At 37.9% G+C, this 18,544-nt stretch overlaps 1 protein-coding gene across 3 annotated transcripts in view; it reads left to right on the top strand.

Annotated features, from left to right (window-relative positions):
- The window catches only part of GBE1 (1,4-alpha-glucan branching enzyme 1), a 139,506-nt gene extending 128,617 nt beyond the window's left edge, over positions 1–10,889 (top strand). The window contains exons 16-18 of one of the 3 annotated variants that reach the window (XR_009207541.1): positions 643–674; positions 1,098–1,145; positions 9,141–10,889. Coding sequence is in view for 2 of the 3 variants with exons in the window: in XM_058419287.1 (XP_058275270.1) it covers positions 1,098–1,145; positions 9,141–9,197 (105 nt within the window). In the remaining variant the exon portion in view is untranslated. The remainder of the gene's footprint in view (positions 1–642; positions 675–1,097; positions 1,146–9,140) is intronic. The other 2 variants (XM_058419287.1, XM_058419288.1) reach the window with 2 other exon arrangements.
- The last annotated feature ends 7,655 nt before the right edge of the window (positions 10,890–18,544 follow it).

Genomic DNA, 18,544 nt, shown 5'->3' on the forward strand with positions numbered 1-18,544 from the left:
CTGAGGTGGTCACTAATAGAACTCTACATTTCTTAATTGCTCTTGAAATCAGAATCATCACAATTAGCAATTTGAAAATGTTATTTTCCCCATTCTTTATCTATATATGCACATATTTCTCAGTTTTCTCAATGTATTCACATATGTGTATATCCTCACAAGCACAATAAAATAAGATTCAGAGAAGCTGGGAATTAAGGCAAGAGTTCTGAAATCACTTATATTGCTGAGTAGATTTTTATACCTAAAACATTTATGTGGGTGAAGGGTGTGTTTCTCTGTGCACAGGTATATTGGTACACATGAACACCTGCAAATAAATTACATTTGTAACTTTAAAAGCCTGCAAAAGTGGAGCATCTACACTGATTTTTGTGGGCCACTCCTTCCATGGCTGAACAGAACATGAATTTCTACTGTTACATCTTAACTTTTCTCATGAGATCTAAACTCCTGGGAATTACTGTCACTTCTAACCTCCCTCTCTTTTTCATTGTATCCAGAGTATTGGCATTTCTTTCATTTGCATGATTTAGAATACTTTCATTCTTTCATATGAAAGATTTTTTTGTGCTTTTGTTGTGCTTGTTTTAAAGGATCTTAGGAATGGGCCTTGGTTTGTTTTTTTTTTTTTCTTTAAAGTGTCTGCATGTGACAGTGCCTTCATAGTGTGGGTAAGTATTTGTGCTAATTTGAAATGAAAGGTCTAAGATTTCATTCCTGAAGGTTATGTAGCAAATTATTGCTTGCAGAGTTCTTGCTTCGTGTGCCCAATTCAAATGCATTGCCTGGGTTATTGGAGAGCATCTTAATTATCTATCACTAACTTAACTTTTGCAAGCCAATTAACTGTAATTCGGAGTGTATATTTCACATTTAGTCCATTAGATGGTGAGTGCAAGCGTCCAAACCAGAAAAAAAACATGATAGAATGTGAAGCTGCAGTTTGCTAGGAGTATGTGGAAGATGAGGCATGTGGCAAACACAGCAGCAAATGCAGTTTTGCAGCATAAGCTGTGGCATGGCAATGGCACCTCTAGGTCAGAAAGAAACCCAGGTAAACTTTCTCTTATGTCCTTCTGCCACCCAATTCACAGAGCACCTCCAGCCAAGCCCCCAGAGGATGCCACATGCACCAAATAAAGGTAAAGTACCAGTAAAAGGACACCGAGTAAAAGTAATCTAGAAAAAAAATCTGGAAAACCTAAATTCAGCAGATAGATCTTCACATCAGAAAGAACTAAAGTTACAGGAAATACCTCCAGCTGATATTTTGCAGTAAAACAAAGATGTTTTATTTCAAAGAGCAATTTATATCCAAGTTATCAGGTAATTTGTCCTGCTTAGCAGTTTCTTTAGTCTTAATTGCAGTTTCTAAAAGTCTTCCCACCACATTTCTTTTCAAATAACATATGATGCCACCCCAATAAACTCATGAAAGTTCTTTTCCTTCTGTTTAATAATTATTCCTGTTGTTTAATAATAATTCATAATGCATGAGACTTCAGTTTCTTGTTTCAAAAATTTTAGTTTCTCCTCCACTACAAACTTTGAAGAAGTAATTTTTTTAATGAGAGATGCACCTCCCTTAAGGTGTGTGAGTAAACATTGTCAGCAAAACATGCCCAGGGGATTGTGACAAAAGTAAATCACATGCAATAATTCTGCTTCTCATGTCAAGCTTAAATAGCACACAAATGTGTTACAAAAATAGAAGATTAAATGTGACATGATTCATTCTAAAAATCACCTAATAAAAGAAATATTCAAGGTGGCATGTCAAAATGAGAAGAAGGGAGATGTGAAGTTCCTGGAGCAAAGAATCCTGGAAGAAGATGAAGCCTTGCAAGCACTGCTGAGCATTTCAGTGTACAATTTTCAGTCTTGTTTAGTGAAGCTATTAGAGGGCTAGAATTCAAAATCATCAGACACACCTTGAAAACTCCATAGAAAATGCACAGAAATGGCCTTTGTGATATGACTTATTTAAATAACTGTACTAATTATTCTTTCACTGCTTTTTCTATAGTGGGTTGTTAACAAATACATGAAATGTATTTACATTTACTTTTACATTTACCTTTACACTTATATTCCATGTAATCAAACTTTCTAATAACAAGCTGTGAACCATTTTGTCACAGACTCTTTTTACCACAGCTTCATTTCTGTTTAAAACTTCACTCTGGCATTCTCATACTAGTCTTTGTGGAGGTATGTTTAATAAAAGACGTGTGCTTCTTGAATGCTTCTATAAACCTTTAGTCTTGCTTAAGTCTCATCATCTCTTTGCAAGATATAAGCTAAGTGCTGCACGCACATTTCAACCCCTGTCAGATCTTAGAGCCCCTTTATGGATGATTTCATTTGTTGGTACCTAACTTGGCTTTTGAGGTTGAATGTGAAACTTAGATTTGAGGCAGGGGGAAGAAAAAGTATAATTTTTTAATAACACATCACTCAAAATGTTTTGTTGGTCCTTTCTAAGGTATCAAACTTTACTGAATTTTGCTGTAGGAAAAAACTAGCTATCAATAAGTATCCTAGTAGCTTTCTGCACCATGCCAAAAGTTTGGGTTTATATGAAAGTGGAGGGGTTATACTTTGCTTCTTCATGCACCAACATGAAACTGAATAATAAGAAGGCTAAGTGGAATATTGCAGAGGATGTTGTGTCATTGGAAAAGTAGTATGTGATTTATTGTGAAATATAATTGCTTAACATATTTTGACTTTTATAGATTTCCAATTAGTTAAAAAAATAAATAGATGTCAGAGCATTCCTTTTCCCCTGTCCCCAGTGCTGTCTTTTTTCTGATTCTCTATTTTTGGCATTCAGCTATATAATCTTTTCACATTAAATGAAAGTGAAATTATATAGGATTTTTTAAGAATATCCTTATTACAGGCTTGAGTTTTTAACCTTGGCATTAATGTATACTATTCAATGTCAAAGTGCAACTTCCTGCTTCCTTGAGTCTGTGGACAAATTAAAATACTGCCATAGATTGAAATTAACTAAAAGCTTTTAGTGACCTTGGCTTTGAAAATATTAATTTAAATAACTTTCATGATAAGGATTTATGCATTGAATTTTAAGGGACTGATGTAATCTTTAACTGTTTTCTCCCCTGGCATGCAGAGATATACAGATTAAATGAAAGCATGTTTGTAGTTAGAAACTTAACTGTTCAAACTAGGTGAATCAGTCAGAATTTAATGCCACAAGTCTTTTTGATTTTTACCTCTTGATGATTAAGACTTGCAAATTAATTTGTTCATCTTCTTTGATCATTTGACTTCTTAGAACCACCAGCAATGTAATATAAAGTTGCTCTTTTAGTAATTTTGTTTCGTCCTATCTTATTCTTCATTATACTTGTTTTTCAGGGGGTTTTGCTGTCTTTTTTAAAGTACTTTTACCTCAACCTGAAAAGAGTGCAGAAGATAATAGAGGAAATTTTGAGACACACCCTGTGCAGTATATGGACTTCTTTTGCATAAATGAAGCAAGACAGTCTAAGAAAGTATTTTCTGCATATTCATGCTATATAGCTGTAAATTGAAAAACAAATTGGAAGGCAGAACTTCACATTATTTTAAGCATACCTTCTTTGTCTTGTGCAATATCTAGCAAAATGAAACCCAAAATGTGTGAGGTTTTGTGTAATAAATTATAGTCAGAAAGGAAGAGCTATCATCTACTTTATTTTTTGATGGTTAATTATATTCTCAGAATAGTGTCCATGTGTGACAGTTAGTGGTGATACAGGGACAGGAGATTGTCTAAAGCCCTCATTTTAATTAAAAGTTTGGGATAATGTTGGCACAGGCTCTTGTGGCATTGCCTTCTGCATCTACCAGCTGCAGTATGTGCTACTGAGTATTTTTCTGCAGTGCCTGATCTAGCTCTGAGTTCTAGTAATTCTCCCATCTGTTACAAAATGACCTTGAAATTATTTTTAGGGCTTGGTGTTTTCCAGTCCTGAAAGTCGGATGGAGAGTAGTTCGTTGCAGTTCCAGCCAATTTTGGTTGTGCTTGCACCTGGTACTGAATTAGTCTGACAGATCTGAAAGTAGCAGTTGTCATTTGCAGAACCTCTTGCTTGTGGGTTTTTAGATACATTTGGAGATTGCTGTGTATTTTAGACATCTCCTGAAATATGTAAGGTGATATTTCTGCCTATAGCTGCTGCTGTTCACAGGTGCTTCCTACATGTGGTATTCCTGTATTCTTCTTAACCCTTTAAATCTCTTTTTTTTTTTTTTTTTTTTTTTTTTTTTTTCCCCCTAGAAGTTTTCTGGATATCCACAGAAAAAAAAAAAGTATAAGGAGCAAGAATTTGGCTGCAAACATCTTACATTCCTGGGCAGTAGTAGTACCAGTTGTTTTTGTCCTGTTTGTGAGATAGCCAGCATGAATAGACTATGATCTTGATAGTTGGTAGGAAATAGGTTGATTATAAAAAAATCTCTTTCTTTTTTTCTTTTTTTTTTTTTTTTTTTTTTTCTTTTTTTCTTTTTTTATTTTTTTATTTTTTTTCTTTTTTTCTTTTTTTCTTTTTTTGTTTTTTTATTTTTTTATTTTTTTCTTTTTTTTTTTTTTTTTTTTTTGGTCCCTTTACTAGAGATACTGTTTTAGTCCCAGAAGCTTTCATCTGTGTTAGAACTCGCTAATTTCAAACAGTGCAGCTGCCTCATATGGACATTACAAAAGATCAAAGGCGCTATCAAAAACCCATTTTGATTTGACTTATAAACAAGATTCCCATCCCCCCACCATCCTCTCTCTGCTAGCACATCTGCAGGTGAAGAAGTAACAGCAGTTACGCCATTCCTGCCAAAACTGAGAATAAGACTTTCAGTGATATTTTATGACTAAACATTTGAAATTAACTTTGTCAAAAACTCTCTTTTACAGCTGAGTCATCCTGTCTCAAACACATCTGATGTTTTCCAAGCCCCATATTACATTCCCCCATCAGATAAGGCCTCATGAACCTTCCTGTGTTTTTAAATGTCTTCTTGGCTTCCTAAAATAGTAGAGTTTGTGTGAACCTTAGAAGGCTCAAGGTTCTAAGTTAACAATTAATACAGAGAGCAGAGGGACAATTCATTGAGATCCTGAGTAACCTCTTAGCTCAGAGCTCACCCTGCTTTCATCAGGGAGTTTGGGTCTCCTGAGGCTCTTCCCAATACAGGTGAGCCTGGAGGGGAAGAAGTGGCTGGAAAGGGTATTCAGGATGAGCAGAAAGCTTGAAACAGAAGAGACTCTGAGGGTGATTTGATTGATGACAGTCAAGATGTGGGTTAGCTATGAGTGAATTCTCTTTAGTGTTTTGTTCTTTGGGTTTTCACTTCTGTCCGTGTTCATCAAGTGAACCTTGGGAAATGGTGATGGAGACATGAATGGAATAAAACTTGTGATCAGAAAAAGCAGGTTAGAAGAACAGAAATCAATAGAACTGAAGCCACTAATTGAAAGTGGATAATTTAGCAACAGTATATGAAAGAATAAACTTCCAAAGTCACTCTTCTAGGGTATGGAAAAGTAAAAAAACTACATATCTCTGATAGTGTTTTTGAATACCTAGGTTTCCTGTAATGGTTTTGATCAGGAAACCACTATGTACTTTTAGTATACTTGTAGTATATTTATAGATAGATATTAGTCTCAGGCTGTATACTCTCTCTCTATATATAAAATGAAGGGCAAGAAGGTGATTCTGCAAATCTGCTGATAAGAAAAAAAGGCAAGTCCTTTAACAAAGAGAAGAGTCAAAACTTTGATGGAACAATATGGACCAATACAGGAGTATTCAGTGTCTTTTTTTTTTTTTTTTTTTTTTTTTTGCTTAAACTCCAAGGGCAAAGCCTGCTTTCAGACCCTTTTTGCTATGATGGTGCACCCACTGAAAATGACAGCAGCAGAGCAATAGGTTAAAGAGGCTGTATATAAGTGAGATGCACCCAGAGGCTTGGATGATTTTCAGTGATGGGATTTGCAAGGCTGGTGACTATTATCTGAGAAAAATCATAGTGGTCAGGGAAAAATTCTGACAACTGAACCAGAGCTGAAAAACAAGGCTGAGAGGTCTGTAGGGCAGCTCCTCCAGAAGGCAAGAACCACCTCCCTCTTGCCAATCTGTGTCCAAGCAAGTGGGTTACATGACATGGGTCAGTCAGAAAGGCAGCCTGGATTTAGCAAAGACAGAGCATGCATGGTCAGCCTGATTGCTTTCTTGATGAAATGACTCAAGCTGTGTGCAGAAGGTTGCTCCGGTCAGTTCAGTAAGACTTTCAGCCTTGTCTCCTCCCAGCATTCCTGCCTAAGAACTGAAGAACTACAAGGGCTGGATAAGATTAAAAACCTGGCTGGGCCACTGCTGTTTCAGCAGTCAGAGGCTCTGTGTGGCACCTATTGACTGGTATCAGGAGGAGAGGGTCTTAGGAATTGTGAGGGAGCTGATACTGCTTGGAGTCTGGAGCAGTGACCAGCATGATGAGACAGAGCACAGTTATAGATGACACTGAATTAGAGTGAATCATTGATCAATTGAGTGTTCAAGGTCCAATCCAGACACATCTAAAGCTAAGGATGATCCATACATTTATATATTTGGAAGTTAATAAAATGCTTTGCATTTCAGCTTATCCTGTCAGCAGTGGATTCTGACTTTTTTAGTAGTGTCACGTAATGGCAGACTGAAGCATATGCTTGAAGCACAGATGACTTGGTACAATGGCTTGAAACAGTCAGCACACTCAGGAAAAATATAGAGAAAATAAATTTAAGTTAAGGTGGATATGTTACTACAAGAGTGGTAATTCAGGTGAGAGGTACTGAAAGGAAAGAAATCATACTGGAGTGAAAAGGCTGAGGAAGTTTTGTGGTTCAGGCTGTCAGAAGGAGGAGTGGAGGTGAGAAATCTGGGCTGAAAACCCTGCTGGGATCCTGGGCAGATATTCGTCTAGTTTTCACCTTACCTCAGGAAAAACAAGTGATCTTTCCAATCTCATTGCTTATATTTTTCTTCCTCAATCCATCACACAATTGTTCTGAGTTCTGTCTATTTAAACAAGTAATAAAGCCAGAGCACACTGAATGTAGTATTTCTGGAAATATCGTTGGGCTGGGGGAAGGGAATAATACTGATATATTTGTAATGAGTATTATCTAATATATTATTAGATATAATCTAATATATTATCTAATAATTATCTAGTGTAGTATTTTTCCTTTTAAAAAGTTGTACACCAGTGGAATGAATAATTAATAATCTTATTTGTAATTATTAATATGTTTAATCAGTAATTGATTTTTTTCATTGTTCATGCCCTAATTGTTGCTTTTTTTAGCAAATAGCCTCAGAGGTGATTACACTGACCAATGAACTAATATTAGGAGATAGTGCCATATGTGGCTTTTCTATGATTTAGCAAGAAGTCAAAAAACCCTCTAAAAAGTGTGTTTATTTTCCCTAGGTAAGGAAACAACAAGTGACTAAAGTAATAAGCTGGCAGATACATCTCTTCATGGCAAATGGAAAACATGTTATTAGTTTAAATACAGTAATTTGCACAAGTTCTGAAATTTTGCTTAAACCAGTTTTAAAATTCTGATTATCAGTGGAGGGGTTGGAGTTGGATGATCCACACTGCTCTCAGATTCTCAACTGATGTAAATTGACTTTAAAGGAATTGGGCTAATTTACTCCTCCTAGGATCTGACACATTATTGACCAGAATATAATTGAGAATTGCTGTGTCCTGCATTAATGTGGTTGTTGTTTTTTTTTTTTCCCATAACTGAAGCAACATTTTCCAAATTCTTTCTTAGAAAACTTATTTCTGTTTGTTCCTTCTCCCTTCTCACTTCATCATCCAAACCCCGAGCTCTGACTTTCTCAGTACACAACTTCAAAATCTCTCCTTTATCTATATGTTTTGAGGTAGTTGACTTCATTAAGTATTTCCTCTCCTGCACCAATTTATAGAAGCTATTTATCACTGAAACCTTAGGGGAAGTCATTAGGTGTGCTGCCTCTCAAGAAGCATTGGACACTGCTCTGTCTGATTCAATGAAGATCAGCTGTTCTTTTCCTTTTTCTCCTTTTCCTAAAGCTCTTTGCTTTATTGCTCTATTCTGTTTTGGAAACAATGAAAGGCTTTCCTGCCATCAGGCTCTCGTTAGCAGATAGCACAGTTGAAATTGCAGAATATTAGACATTCCACAGGGATGAAGGATAGTCTAAAAAGAAGACATTGTCAGAATGAAGCCAATAATCTTCAATCTTGTGTTACCCTTTATAATTGCATTTTTATTGACTTATTCAGAAAACACATTCATAGACCTGACAATTGATGGAGTGCCGTTTATCAAGGTAATTGGTAGATAGCACATATGAGTCTTGTTTTCTGATTGTGACTGCTCAGCTTGGAGGGAATGTCATGGAAAATACATTGCCACAAGTTCTTTTGTGATCTATGAGGAGTCTTTTGGTTATATGTCTTTGGGTATTTTTGTGGTATTCAGGGAATAAAAAAAAAAAAAAAAAAAGGGGGTTGGAAGAAAAATGCAGATATTTAAATGGTTAATTTTGATTCTTTGACCCTCACTCTCAAGTCAATTGCTCAGACACTGACATTCCATAGGTGCCAAGAGTGTGAAGAATATGCTGCTGTGTCATATTGCTGGTGTTTACCTGTATGAAATGACATCACAGGCCTTGGGACAACTTTAATTCACAGCAAAAAAGAGTTGTGAAACTTTGTCATTTATCACTGACCGGTCTGTTGACCTAGATGTTCTCAGGTTTTTGAAACTGGTCATTGTAAGTCATATGAGGCCCTCTCCTGGTAGCCACCTAAAATATAGCAAGGTAAGCTATTAAAAGAAAAATAGAAAAGAGATTATAATCAGGCTACCTTTAAAATTTTTGTCTCATGAAATTCCAGTGCTTGGGACTAAGCAGTCAATAATCATTCTTTAAATATTACATATATGACCCACAACAGTGCCCAAATGACAGATCTTTAACAGTTAAAATGCAGGGGGTTTTCCCACATGCTGTTATTTAGAAGTTGTGTCCTGTAAGGTTTCTGGGTTTTTCAGCTTGTTCTTGTCATGTTTTTCCTAGGTGTACATTCCAAGCAGAGTGGCTCTTGTGCTTCACAACACGGACATCCCAAAGTGAAGTTCCCTGTAACTACCACCGAAGAAGCAAGTCACAAAGTGCTGATACACTGTACTAGTACTAAATACAACAAAACTTGCTCTGAGGAGGCTTTCTGAGGCCTGAGTATAGTAATATAGGTGTTTAAAATGTAAGATTAATATTCACATGTAATTGCAGAGCTCTTTGACTTGCTAGACCCTCTTTTGAGGAAGCTTTACAAAGAGGCAGAAAAGAAAAATGTTGGGTTTGTAGTTCTAGTAGTACAAAATTAACTTAAGGTGTTGCAAAGCAGCAGGTATTCTCAATTAAATTGTTGTTTACAGAATTTTTATCAGGATGAGACGAGTGTTCCTGCTCCCAAAGTTTGTAATTTCTTATAATCCTCATTTTGATAGTGAATTCAAATATTCATTATATATTAATGCTTCTTACTAAAAGTAAGTAGTTTTACTTAAATAAAACAGAAGTTTTTGGCTAAAAGGCAGCCTTAACGGTTTGTGGGACCTAATTGAGGCTCCTCTTCTTCAATGAAGTCTAACATGGAATTAGAAATGTTTATCCAAATGGATGAGAAGGTCCTCTGAGAGTCTTGTACTTTGCCATTTTTTATTTAATTACAAATGCACAAAAATGCTGGGCAGCAAAAGGAGCGGGCTGATTGAGTGGGGGCCTGCTGATGCTGTTGTGTGTGCTGGTTATCTGCTCCCACCTAAATCACTTAATCTGAGCATCTCACTTCTACAGCTGGACAAAAATGACACAGCTATTTATTTAGATCACTAAAACATTCAGTGAGACGTACGTTTTGGTATTAATGCAACAATACTGCACTGGAATAGGTACTTAAAGTGTAGTTCTTCCCACTCTATTTATTTCACGAACATCAGGACCTTGCAATACTGATTTCACTACTTCCAGAAGCTGCCTTTCAGCTTGGAACTTGATGATGTTCTTGCATTTTATAACTTTTGAAACATTGCTTCTCGTGAAGAAGCAAGTCTCAAAATTCAGTGATCAAAACTAAGGTTGGGGTTTTTTGTTTGTTTTGTTTTTTGGGGTTTTTTTTAATTAAAATTAAGATAGATAATTATTGGAGTGCTGCTAAGATAAATTCAAGTGAGTTCCTTCATGAGATACAACATTTTTGTAAAGAGTAAGATTTTGTATATTTGAAAATATATTGCAGAGTATTCTGGAAAATTAATACCAAATTAATGAGACATGCTTTGTTTTGTTCCATTTATTTAAAAACATATTCAAATTGGTTCTGAAATGAATGTCTTTTGTACCAATCTGAATTTCTCTAACTTTTTAAAGTAGCCAAAGAGGAAGATGTCCGTGACCATTTCCAAGTCATAATTTTACCCAGTTTCCTTTGTGAACCATTGTGTAAACTACTGAATCGTTGGTGCCAACACTGACAATCTATTCACAGTTCTTGGAATGCTGACTTGTGGCTTACTTCTTAAACAAAATAAGGGATGGAATAATGCAGCATGATGGAAAACAGTCATTTGCAGAGTTCACACTGAAAGGGCTTTGTGAACATCCCCAGTCTGATATGTTGTGTGTGGCAGAGAATGTTATATTGCAGTTGAGTACCATAGGATCATGCTTCATTTTCCTCCACACCAGTTTGATCATTGTTTGGTTGTGAGCATTCCTGTTACACTATGACTTTAAATAAAATATACTGAACTGTTTTAGCAACTGGAACTGATTATCTTTTTTTTTTTTCCCCAGATTGTTTTCCTTGTAGTGAAATAATAAGCAACTTCTAATACATGTTATATTTACACTGTATTGATCTAATATATTTTATAGGGTGGGGGGGTTTGCCCTTTTTTTTTTTCTTTTTTTCTTTTCTTTTTCTTTTTTTTTACTGGCACCAGCTCCAAGTTTCAAAATGTAATGGCAAGCATCTGTGTCAAACCTTTTTTCAAGAGAAGGAATAAATGTATGATGTGAAGTATAAACTGTAAAATCACATGCAAAATAAACTCTGAAGAGGAGAAAAGAAATGCATATATGGTTTCATTCCTTGCAGTGTAAAATGATTTTACAGCAGTCTTAATACTGAAAGACAGATTAGATTTTGCTCCATCCTAAAATCAGGGACCTGTCTTGATTAGAAGCATTCATAATGAGATTGGTAGAATATTTGACCAATGCATATTTTCTTCAACATGATAGATTAATAAAAGTGAACAAAAATATTTGCAAGATGAACATGTAAATATAGAAAGCATAATAATTAGGGCTTTTTGGAGCCCACCTCTGCATTTTAATGGTGAGTGTGCCACTGCCTGTCTTGCAAGACTGAAAAATTTTCCTTTTCAATAGGAAAGCCAATTTCTTCCTCCTGCTGTTTGCATATTGATGGATTATGAAGAGAAATTCAGCTTTCACCTTCCTTCTAATGACACTCTGATTGCAACCAAGGCCCCTCCTTAAAGTCATGTACTGAGGTTGTCACCATGTCTGGCTGAAGCCTGGCACATTCTGAGAAACAGATGAGCTCCAAAGCTTTTTTGCTTGGCCACTCAAATCAGCACTCCTTAGCTCCATCAGGGAAGTAAAAGAAGTGGTCTGTGGTGATATATCCCACGGCACAAAGCTCTTCGCAGATATTCAGACATAGTGAAAGAATGCTCTTTAAAGATAACCTCTTAGTGTACAGGACTGATAAGGATGTGTATTTCAACAGCTGGAAACGCAAAGTTCCCTGGCTCCTGGGAATTCTTGCTATCCCTGGCCCCAGAAGCTGTTGCTCTGTGGTTTCTCTAACACACCATGAGAACTCAAGCTCACCTTCACCTGCCAGTTTATCTAAAGATTTGGGCTGACCTTCCCTCTGTCTTGCACTGTGTGTTTGTAAGGTTCCTTGTACTTAATAACTCAAGTCACTCTCCAGACTGGGTGGTTATTGTGATAACAAGCAGGCATCCACTACACTGGTGTGTTCTATGAGCAATGAGTTTTAATTTCCCCACTGTTTTCTCCTCCTCCCACAACTCAAGGTTTACTGTCCTGAGGTTTACTTTGGAGATGAAGAATAGAGTGATTGTTTAAAATTGGTGAGTACTTATGGAAAACAAATTTAATTGGAAAAAAACTCTTTGAGCTTTCTCCTGTGAAGTTTTCCTTACTTATTCTATTCAATTTAGTACAAACTTTTTTAACCATGTGGTCAGAAAGACAGGAGTGTGGTGCAGATGTAATACTCTGCCAAAGGGAGAGCAGCTGTATGAACAGTAAGATACCAGATAAACAATTGTGTGGTACTTGCAGATACTGCAAGGTGATATTTTTGTGTATTAATCTGTCGGTCACAGTTCTGCTTTCAGTCAGTGTTTTAAGCATCTTGAAATAGTTATAGCTTCTCCATTTTTTTCATGACTACAGGTTCTTAATAGCCCATTAATGGTTAAAGAAAGAACTTCCGGTTTATTTAAGTCTTATTTCTCAAAGCTTAAAAGTAACTCAGTAGTTAAGTAGTTGTGGTGACTCTCCTTTGGGAAGTCCCCTTGGGAGACTTCCTTGAGCTCAGGGTGAGCAAAACTGCTTCAACGCACGTGCAGCCCCTAGGCTGCCTCAGTTCACAGGGACTCTCCTTTGGGAAATCCCTTTGAGAGTTTTCCTTGTGGTTCAAGGTGAGAGAAAATACTTCAACCCCTGAGCCCTTGCAGTTCTATGTTAATGTTTCATACCCCATTGGTTATTCCCCTTGCTCCTGGTTTTTATCCCTCCTGATTGGTTCTTTTTGGATGCTTTCCCTGATCGGTCCCTTTCCCAATTACTTTCCCCATTGGCAAAGTTGTGAGACCCAAGACCTGGCTACCCTGTATAGTCCCTCTTCCTTAGGGGTAGCTGGTTCTTTCTCTTCTGGACCCCGTGGGATAAAGAAGCTCTCCTGGAGATTGGAAAGAACCCATCTCGCTGTTTTTACTCCTGCATCACCTGGGGTGGCAAATGCAGCTCTGCTGCTCAGGCAGCCTCACAGAGAGGAAATCACTCTGCACTTGAGAGTGCAACAAAGAGCTGATCACTGTGCACCTGGGAGCTCACAGAGCTGATGACTCTGCCTGAGAGTGCCTGTGCTTCCATTGGTCTAGGTGTCTTTTTAAAGACAGTTCTATCAAGGAAGGCTGCGGCACCTTCACCACGAGACCAGACCATGACAAGTAGTAAAGAGGGAAAGTTAATTGAATTTCTGAACAGCAGAAATTGTTTCCTTTAACTTAAATAAATGTGGACATTCTCTTCAGGATACGTTGAAATGTATGGTTTGCCTGTCTTCTGCTTAATATTTTAATTTTCTAGGGATTTAAGTATTCTGTGTTTAAGTATTTTATCATTGACTGATGTTTCCAAACCAGGCATGTTGTCAATGTTGAACTACTGCTACAGAGATGAAACCGTGTTTTATATATTTTCATATACCATGCCTTAGCTGCTATCCCAGTTTCCTAAGAATCAACCTGTATGTAGCATCTTTGTAGCAATTAATTGGAAGGGTTTTGGCAAGGAAGACTCTGTACTTATGTGTGCTTTCACACCTCAGAATTTATGGTGCAAGTGTTTTGAAAAGGTTGGGACTAATTTGCTGTGATGGAGAGCTGTTTCTCTTGCCAATCTTACTTTTTAAATTCTGTTTGGTTTTCGAGATTATCTAGAGTTGGTTTTCAAATTCTTGAGGAGGAGAAGCTGCATCTTGCTGAAAGTTTCACAAGCATTTAAGAAAAAAAAAGGAAATCCAAAAGTTTTGATCATATTTTGCCTTTATATAGAGAAAAGTATTATTTTTCTTCATGGAATGTTTCCTTTAAGTAGGGTTTTTCAATTTTTGATTCATGTGAAAATAAGCTGCAGTAGTAGTGATGGGCTGACATATGACTGCTCTTCTTAAAAATAAATATATAAGTTGTTGGGTAAAAATAACTCCAGTTGAATACATTAAAAATATTCTGCTTATGAAAAAGTAGAAACAAAAGCTAATGATCACTCATTAGATGAGACAAATTATGTTTTTCATGCTTGTGAGTACAATATGTACCTTGTAAATATAAATAAGTCTTGGCTATTCATGGTAAATTAAATCCTAAAATGCATTAGGACAAAACTTAAGAATTTGTAGGTATTGAAGAAATCAGTCTCAGCTTAGCTACTGGTTTTGCATACTTACAAAGCTATTTTGAAGACTGAAAAAAAAAAAAAAATCTAAGTTTTAATTGAACTAGGTCTGAAAACTGTCTTAGAAAGTTAAGACGAAGACAATAATTTCTTAATATTAGGAGAGTATTAAAATTGATGCAGCATTAATCATCTGTGCCATTTGACTCCACATCAAATTAGCTCCAAATTTTCAGTATCATTAAAAGCTAGGAGCAAACTTTCTCAGTTTGCTTGTTTCTTCTGACTGTGCCTCACAGATGACAATTTAAATGTACAGAACAAGGACAGACTGTTATTGAATATGCAATGAGTGCATTTAGGAAGAGTGGTGTGTCTGCAAACACTGAAGAAGCCAAGCTGCCAGTGCAGTAATGGGTGTCGTGGTTTAACCCCAGGCACCAGCCAAGCCTGAGGCAGCCACTTGCCCACTGCCCACCACAGAGATCAGGGAGAGAATCAGAAGGATAAAAGGCATTCATTCCCTGCTTCCCATGGCTGGGCAGGTGTTCAGCCATCTCCAGGAAATCAGGGCACCATCACACATAACAGTGACTTGGGAAGGCAAATGTCATCCATTTGTCATCCATCCACTCCAAATATTCCCCCCCTTCCTCCTTCTTCACCATGCTTTTTACAGTGAGCAGCATGTCATGTGGTCTGGAGTGCTCCTTTGGGCAGTTTAGGTCACCTCTTCTGGCTGTGTCTCCTCCCAACCTCCCAGGCACCCCCACCCTCCCTGCCAGCATGGCTGCGTGGGAAACAGAAAAAGCCTTGGCTCTGTGCAAGCCCTGCACAGCAACAACAAAAACCATCTCTATATTATCAACCCTGTGCTCAGCCCAAATCCAAAACACAGCCCCATACCAGCCATTGTGAAGAAATCTAACTCTACGCCAGCCAAACCCAGCATGGCAGGACTTGGGGGCAAGCACTGGGTCTGGTGAGGCAGGTTCATGCTAGAATAGTATTGATAAATCAGTGTTTTGGCAGGTGTGCTGAATGGTTGCTGCACAGTGTGAAGGCTTTCTATTCCCTACTCTGTCCTCACTCACCCCTTGGTAAGGAGTGCCTGGACATCTTCCTGCTCATGGAAAGTTGTGGAAAAATTCCTGTTTCTGCGTTGCTTGCACGTGCACTTTTGCTCTCCCTGTGAAGTATTCACACCTTCCTTCTATTCCCTCACCATCCTGGAGGGGAGGGGGCTAAGCAAGCACCTTGTGGGGGTGTTTTGGCTGTTTGCTGGGATAAACCCCACCACCCTCCAGCAAAAACTGAGTAAGCTGTCCACCTCAGCCAAGGAAATTGGCTGGCAGGAGGAAAGTAGATTAAGCCACTTGAAGTAATTTGAAAGTCATTTGAAATAAAAGAGAGGAGATAAATCCCAACTTTTCTTAGCTGACTTTCACAAAACACTGTGTAACTTGTGTTTACTTGGGTTGTAGAGTGAAACAACTGGAGTAGTTTAATTATCTTACTCTTCAGGTATCACCTGTATGAGGAACAGACAGTATATTCACTCCATTTCATGCTAAAAGTTCTTAGACCAGTTCTTTTGCAGTAGTAGCATATGATTATCCCTGTAGAAAAGTGTAAAAATAGTTTTCTAATTCAAAATGGAATTAAGTTCTAATGTAAAATCTTTCATAAAAATTTATTCGTTATTAACGGGGAGGATGGGAATAGAAGCTTCTAGTGGAAGACTGCCTTCTGGTTCAGTAAAGATATGGAAAATTGACTGAAATGAAAACCTGATCTTTAAAATGTATTGCACAAAGCTCCTTTCAGCTGTTGACTGCTGCTTCTGGGTTTTTGTTGTTTTCTTTGTTCATAACAATGGTTTTAGACTAAAGGCAACATTCTGAGTTGTTCTGTATTCTGTAACCTGTGTCACTACTACTTATGAATGTTTGAGGCAATCCCAGTTTTCAGTCATCAGTCAGGAGATGGGGTTAGCCTTGCTTTGGGAGTTACTAGGGTGGGGATAAGAGGAGAGACTGAAGATGTTTCCTGGTTTGGTAAATACTGCTTTAATTCCTGCCTTTGCAATTCCACTAATCACTTTATATCTTCAACTGTGGCATGTCTTTGTCAGAAAACAGCTATCCCTATGCAGCACCAAGAAAAGCATGTCTTTAGACTGGCATGAGAAAGCAAATTGTGCAAGCGCATCATGTCCAAAACTGAAAAGAATTTTTCTATCCAGGTTTGTTTATCTGAAGGGACCTAGTGTTGATCACTTAATGAAATGGAGCAGATGAGCTGTATGGCATGGAGAACAGTTTTTTGTGGGGAAAATAACAACAACAACAACAAAAAACAACAACTATTTTCCCAAGGCAAAAAATATTCCAGTATTTCAAATATGTGGAGTTTTTTTATTGGATGATGACAAGTGAGCATTTTCATAGGAAGAGATTTGTCAAAACCCCTTCCAGAACAGTTCTATAAAAATACTATTCAGAATCAATGCTTACATTATGTGCGAAGTGTGGACACTTACAGCTTTAACTCTGTTAGTGTATGCAGCTGCTTGAAAGGGGTTTTCATTAACTTCATTGTGTAATTGAATTACTATGCCATTTTTATGGGGGAGGGAAAAAAAAAAAAGGTTTGTAACAATTTTGTAAAGTGATAGGGCTATTGAGTTGTCTTTCCATGGGCCTCCTTGTAAAATTCCAGTCACCTGTGTAGCTTCTGCCTGGTGCCTTTTGGGGAGCTTGGTGGCAGGCAGTGGTTTGGCCAAGCTGCTGCCCTCAGGTGCGCCAGACTGTCCTGGTTGTGGCCCTTGCACAAATGCTGCTGATGTCAAGTGATGAAGTGGACTGGGGAACTGATTTTGTGGAAATCTCTCTCTCTAGAATGGCATAAGCTGCCAAGATCTGTAGCTCAAGCTGGAAAACTCACTTGTTACGATTATAGACATCTCAGTCTCCCTGCAACCTGTCAGTGGGGTGAGTGCTGCCTTCCATACTTGTGTTTGCTCTAGTTGTGCTATTACACAGGACTTCCTTCTATTTTTGAATAACCTTCTGGATCTACCAGTCCCTGTTCCTCAAGCTTATCAGACAAGTGCAATGCAATTCCTCATACTCAGGGGTTAACGCAGTGGACAGTTCTTTATGACAATTAACTCCATTTTAAAAATTCCCAAGGAATTCAGTAATGTGACCAAGTGTTTAGAAACAAGCTGAACATGATTTGCCCAGCTGGGGAGAGCGGGTACAAAACATGAAAAGAGCAAATATCGTGGAGTTATGCATCTGCTGCTGCTATAGAAGCTCTTGCCAGGAAACCCTCGCCTTGCACTGGCTGTTACAGCGGCTGATTGTAATAGTCCCATTTAAGCTTGAGTGGTGATACACACCTTGTTATGTAAAACACTGTGCAAGGTTGTTTAAACATGAAAGATAATTGCTGATTTCTCACTGGCTGTAGCTCACAGGTAGACATTCCTGTGACTGATTAAATACGCTGACCTTTAGTATTAACAGCTTTGATGAGTTTCAATGGTATGCTTCGATGTGAGGCACAGCTTTCAACATGTCTTGCCTGCTTTTGCTTTTTCCTGTTCAGAGCTTGTCAATCTTCCTGTTTATTCTGGATAATGTAAGCAGGTGTGGTTGTGCTCCCTGCAGAATCCAGCCACATCCCAAGACTACGCCGTGGTCATAGGACTACGCCTATGTGCCTCTAGCTGTTTTTTTTTTTTCCTATTGCATCAACACACATGGATCTTCTGAGCAGCCTTTGTGTTCCTATCCCTTCCTATTTTTCTGTCTCCCACCTCCCTGGGAGGTGGAGATCTTGATGTACAAGTATTTGCAAGGGTTTGGGCCCATCAAAATATTTATCGAAGACAAATCTCAGGAGCTTGGAGACACAGGGAACTGCAGAACAAACAAATGTGTTGGCCCATTTTTTACTTCATCCTTAAAGGTCCAGTTTCTACCTCCTAACTTCCCCAGATTTTACAGATTATGTCACTCTGGTCTGGGACCCCTTTTCAGGGCTGTTGCTGACCTGAAAGGATCAGTAGCAGTGTTTCAACTGTTGCCCTCACAGCAATGGTGTGCACAGATGTAATCTGCAATCAGAGGTGTGTGAATGAACCAACTTCAGCTCCCTAAATTTATTCCTCCATGTCATCTGCTAAGCAATGCTTGTAGGTTGCAATTTGGGAATTTTCCCCA

Source organism: Hirundo rustica, chromosome 2, assembly GCF_015227805.2.
Source record: "Hirundo rustica isolate bHirRus1 chromosome 2, bHirRus1.pri.v3, whole genome shotgun sequence".
Taxonomy (NCBI): domain Eukaryota; kingdom Metazoa; phylum Chordata; class Aves; order Passeriformes; family Hirundinidae; genus Hirundo; species Hirundo rustica.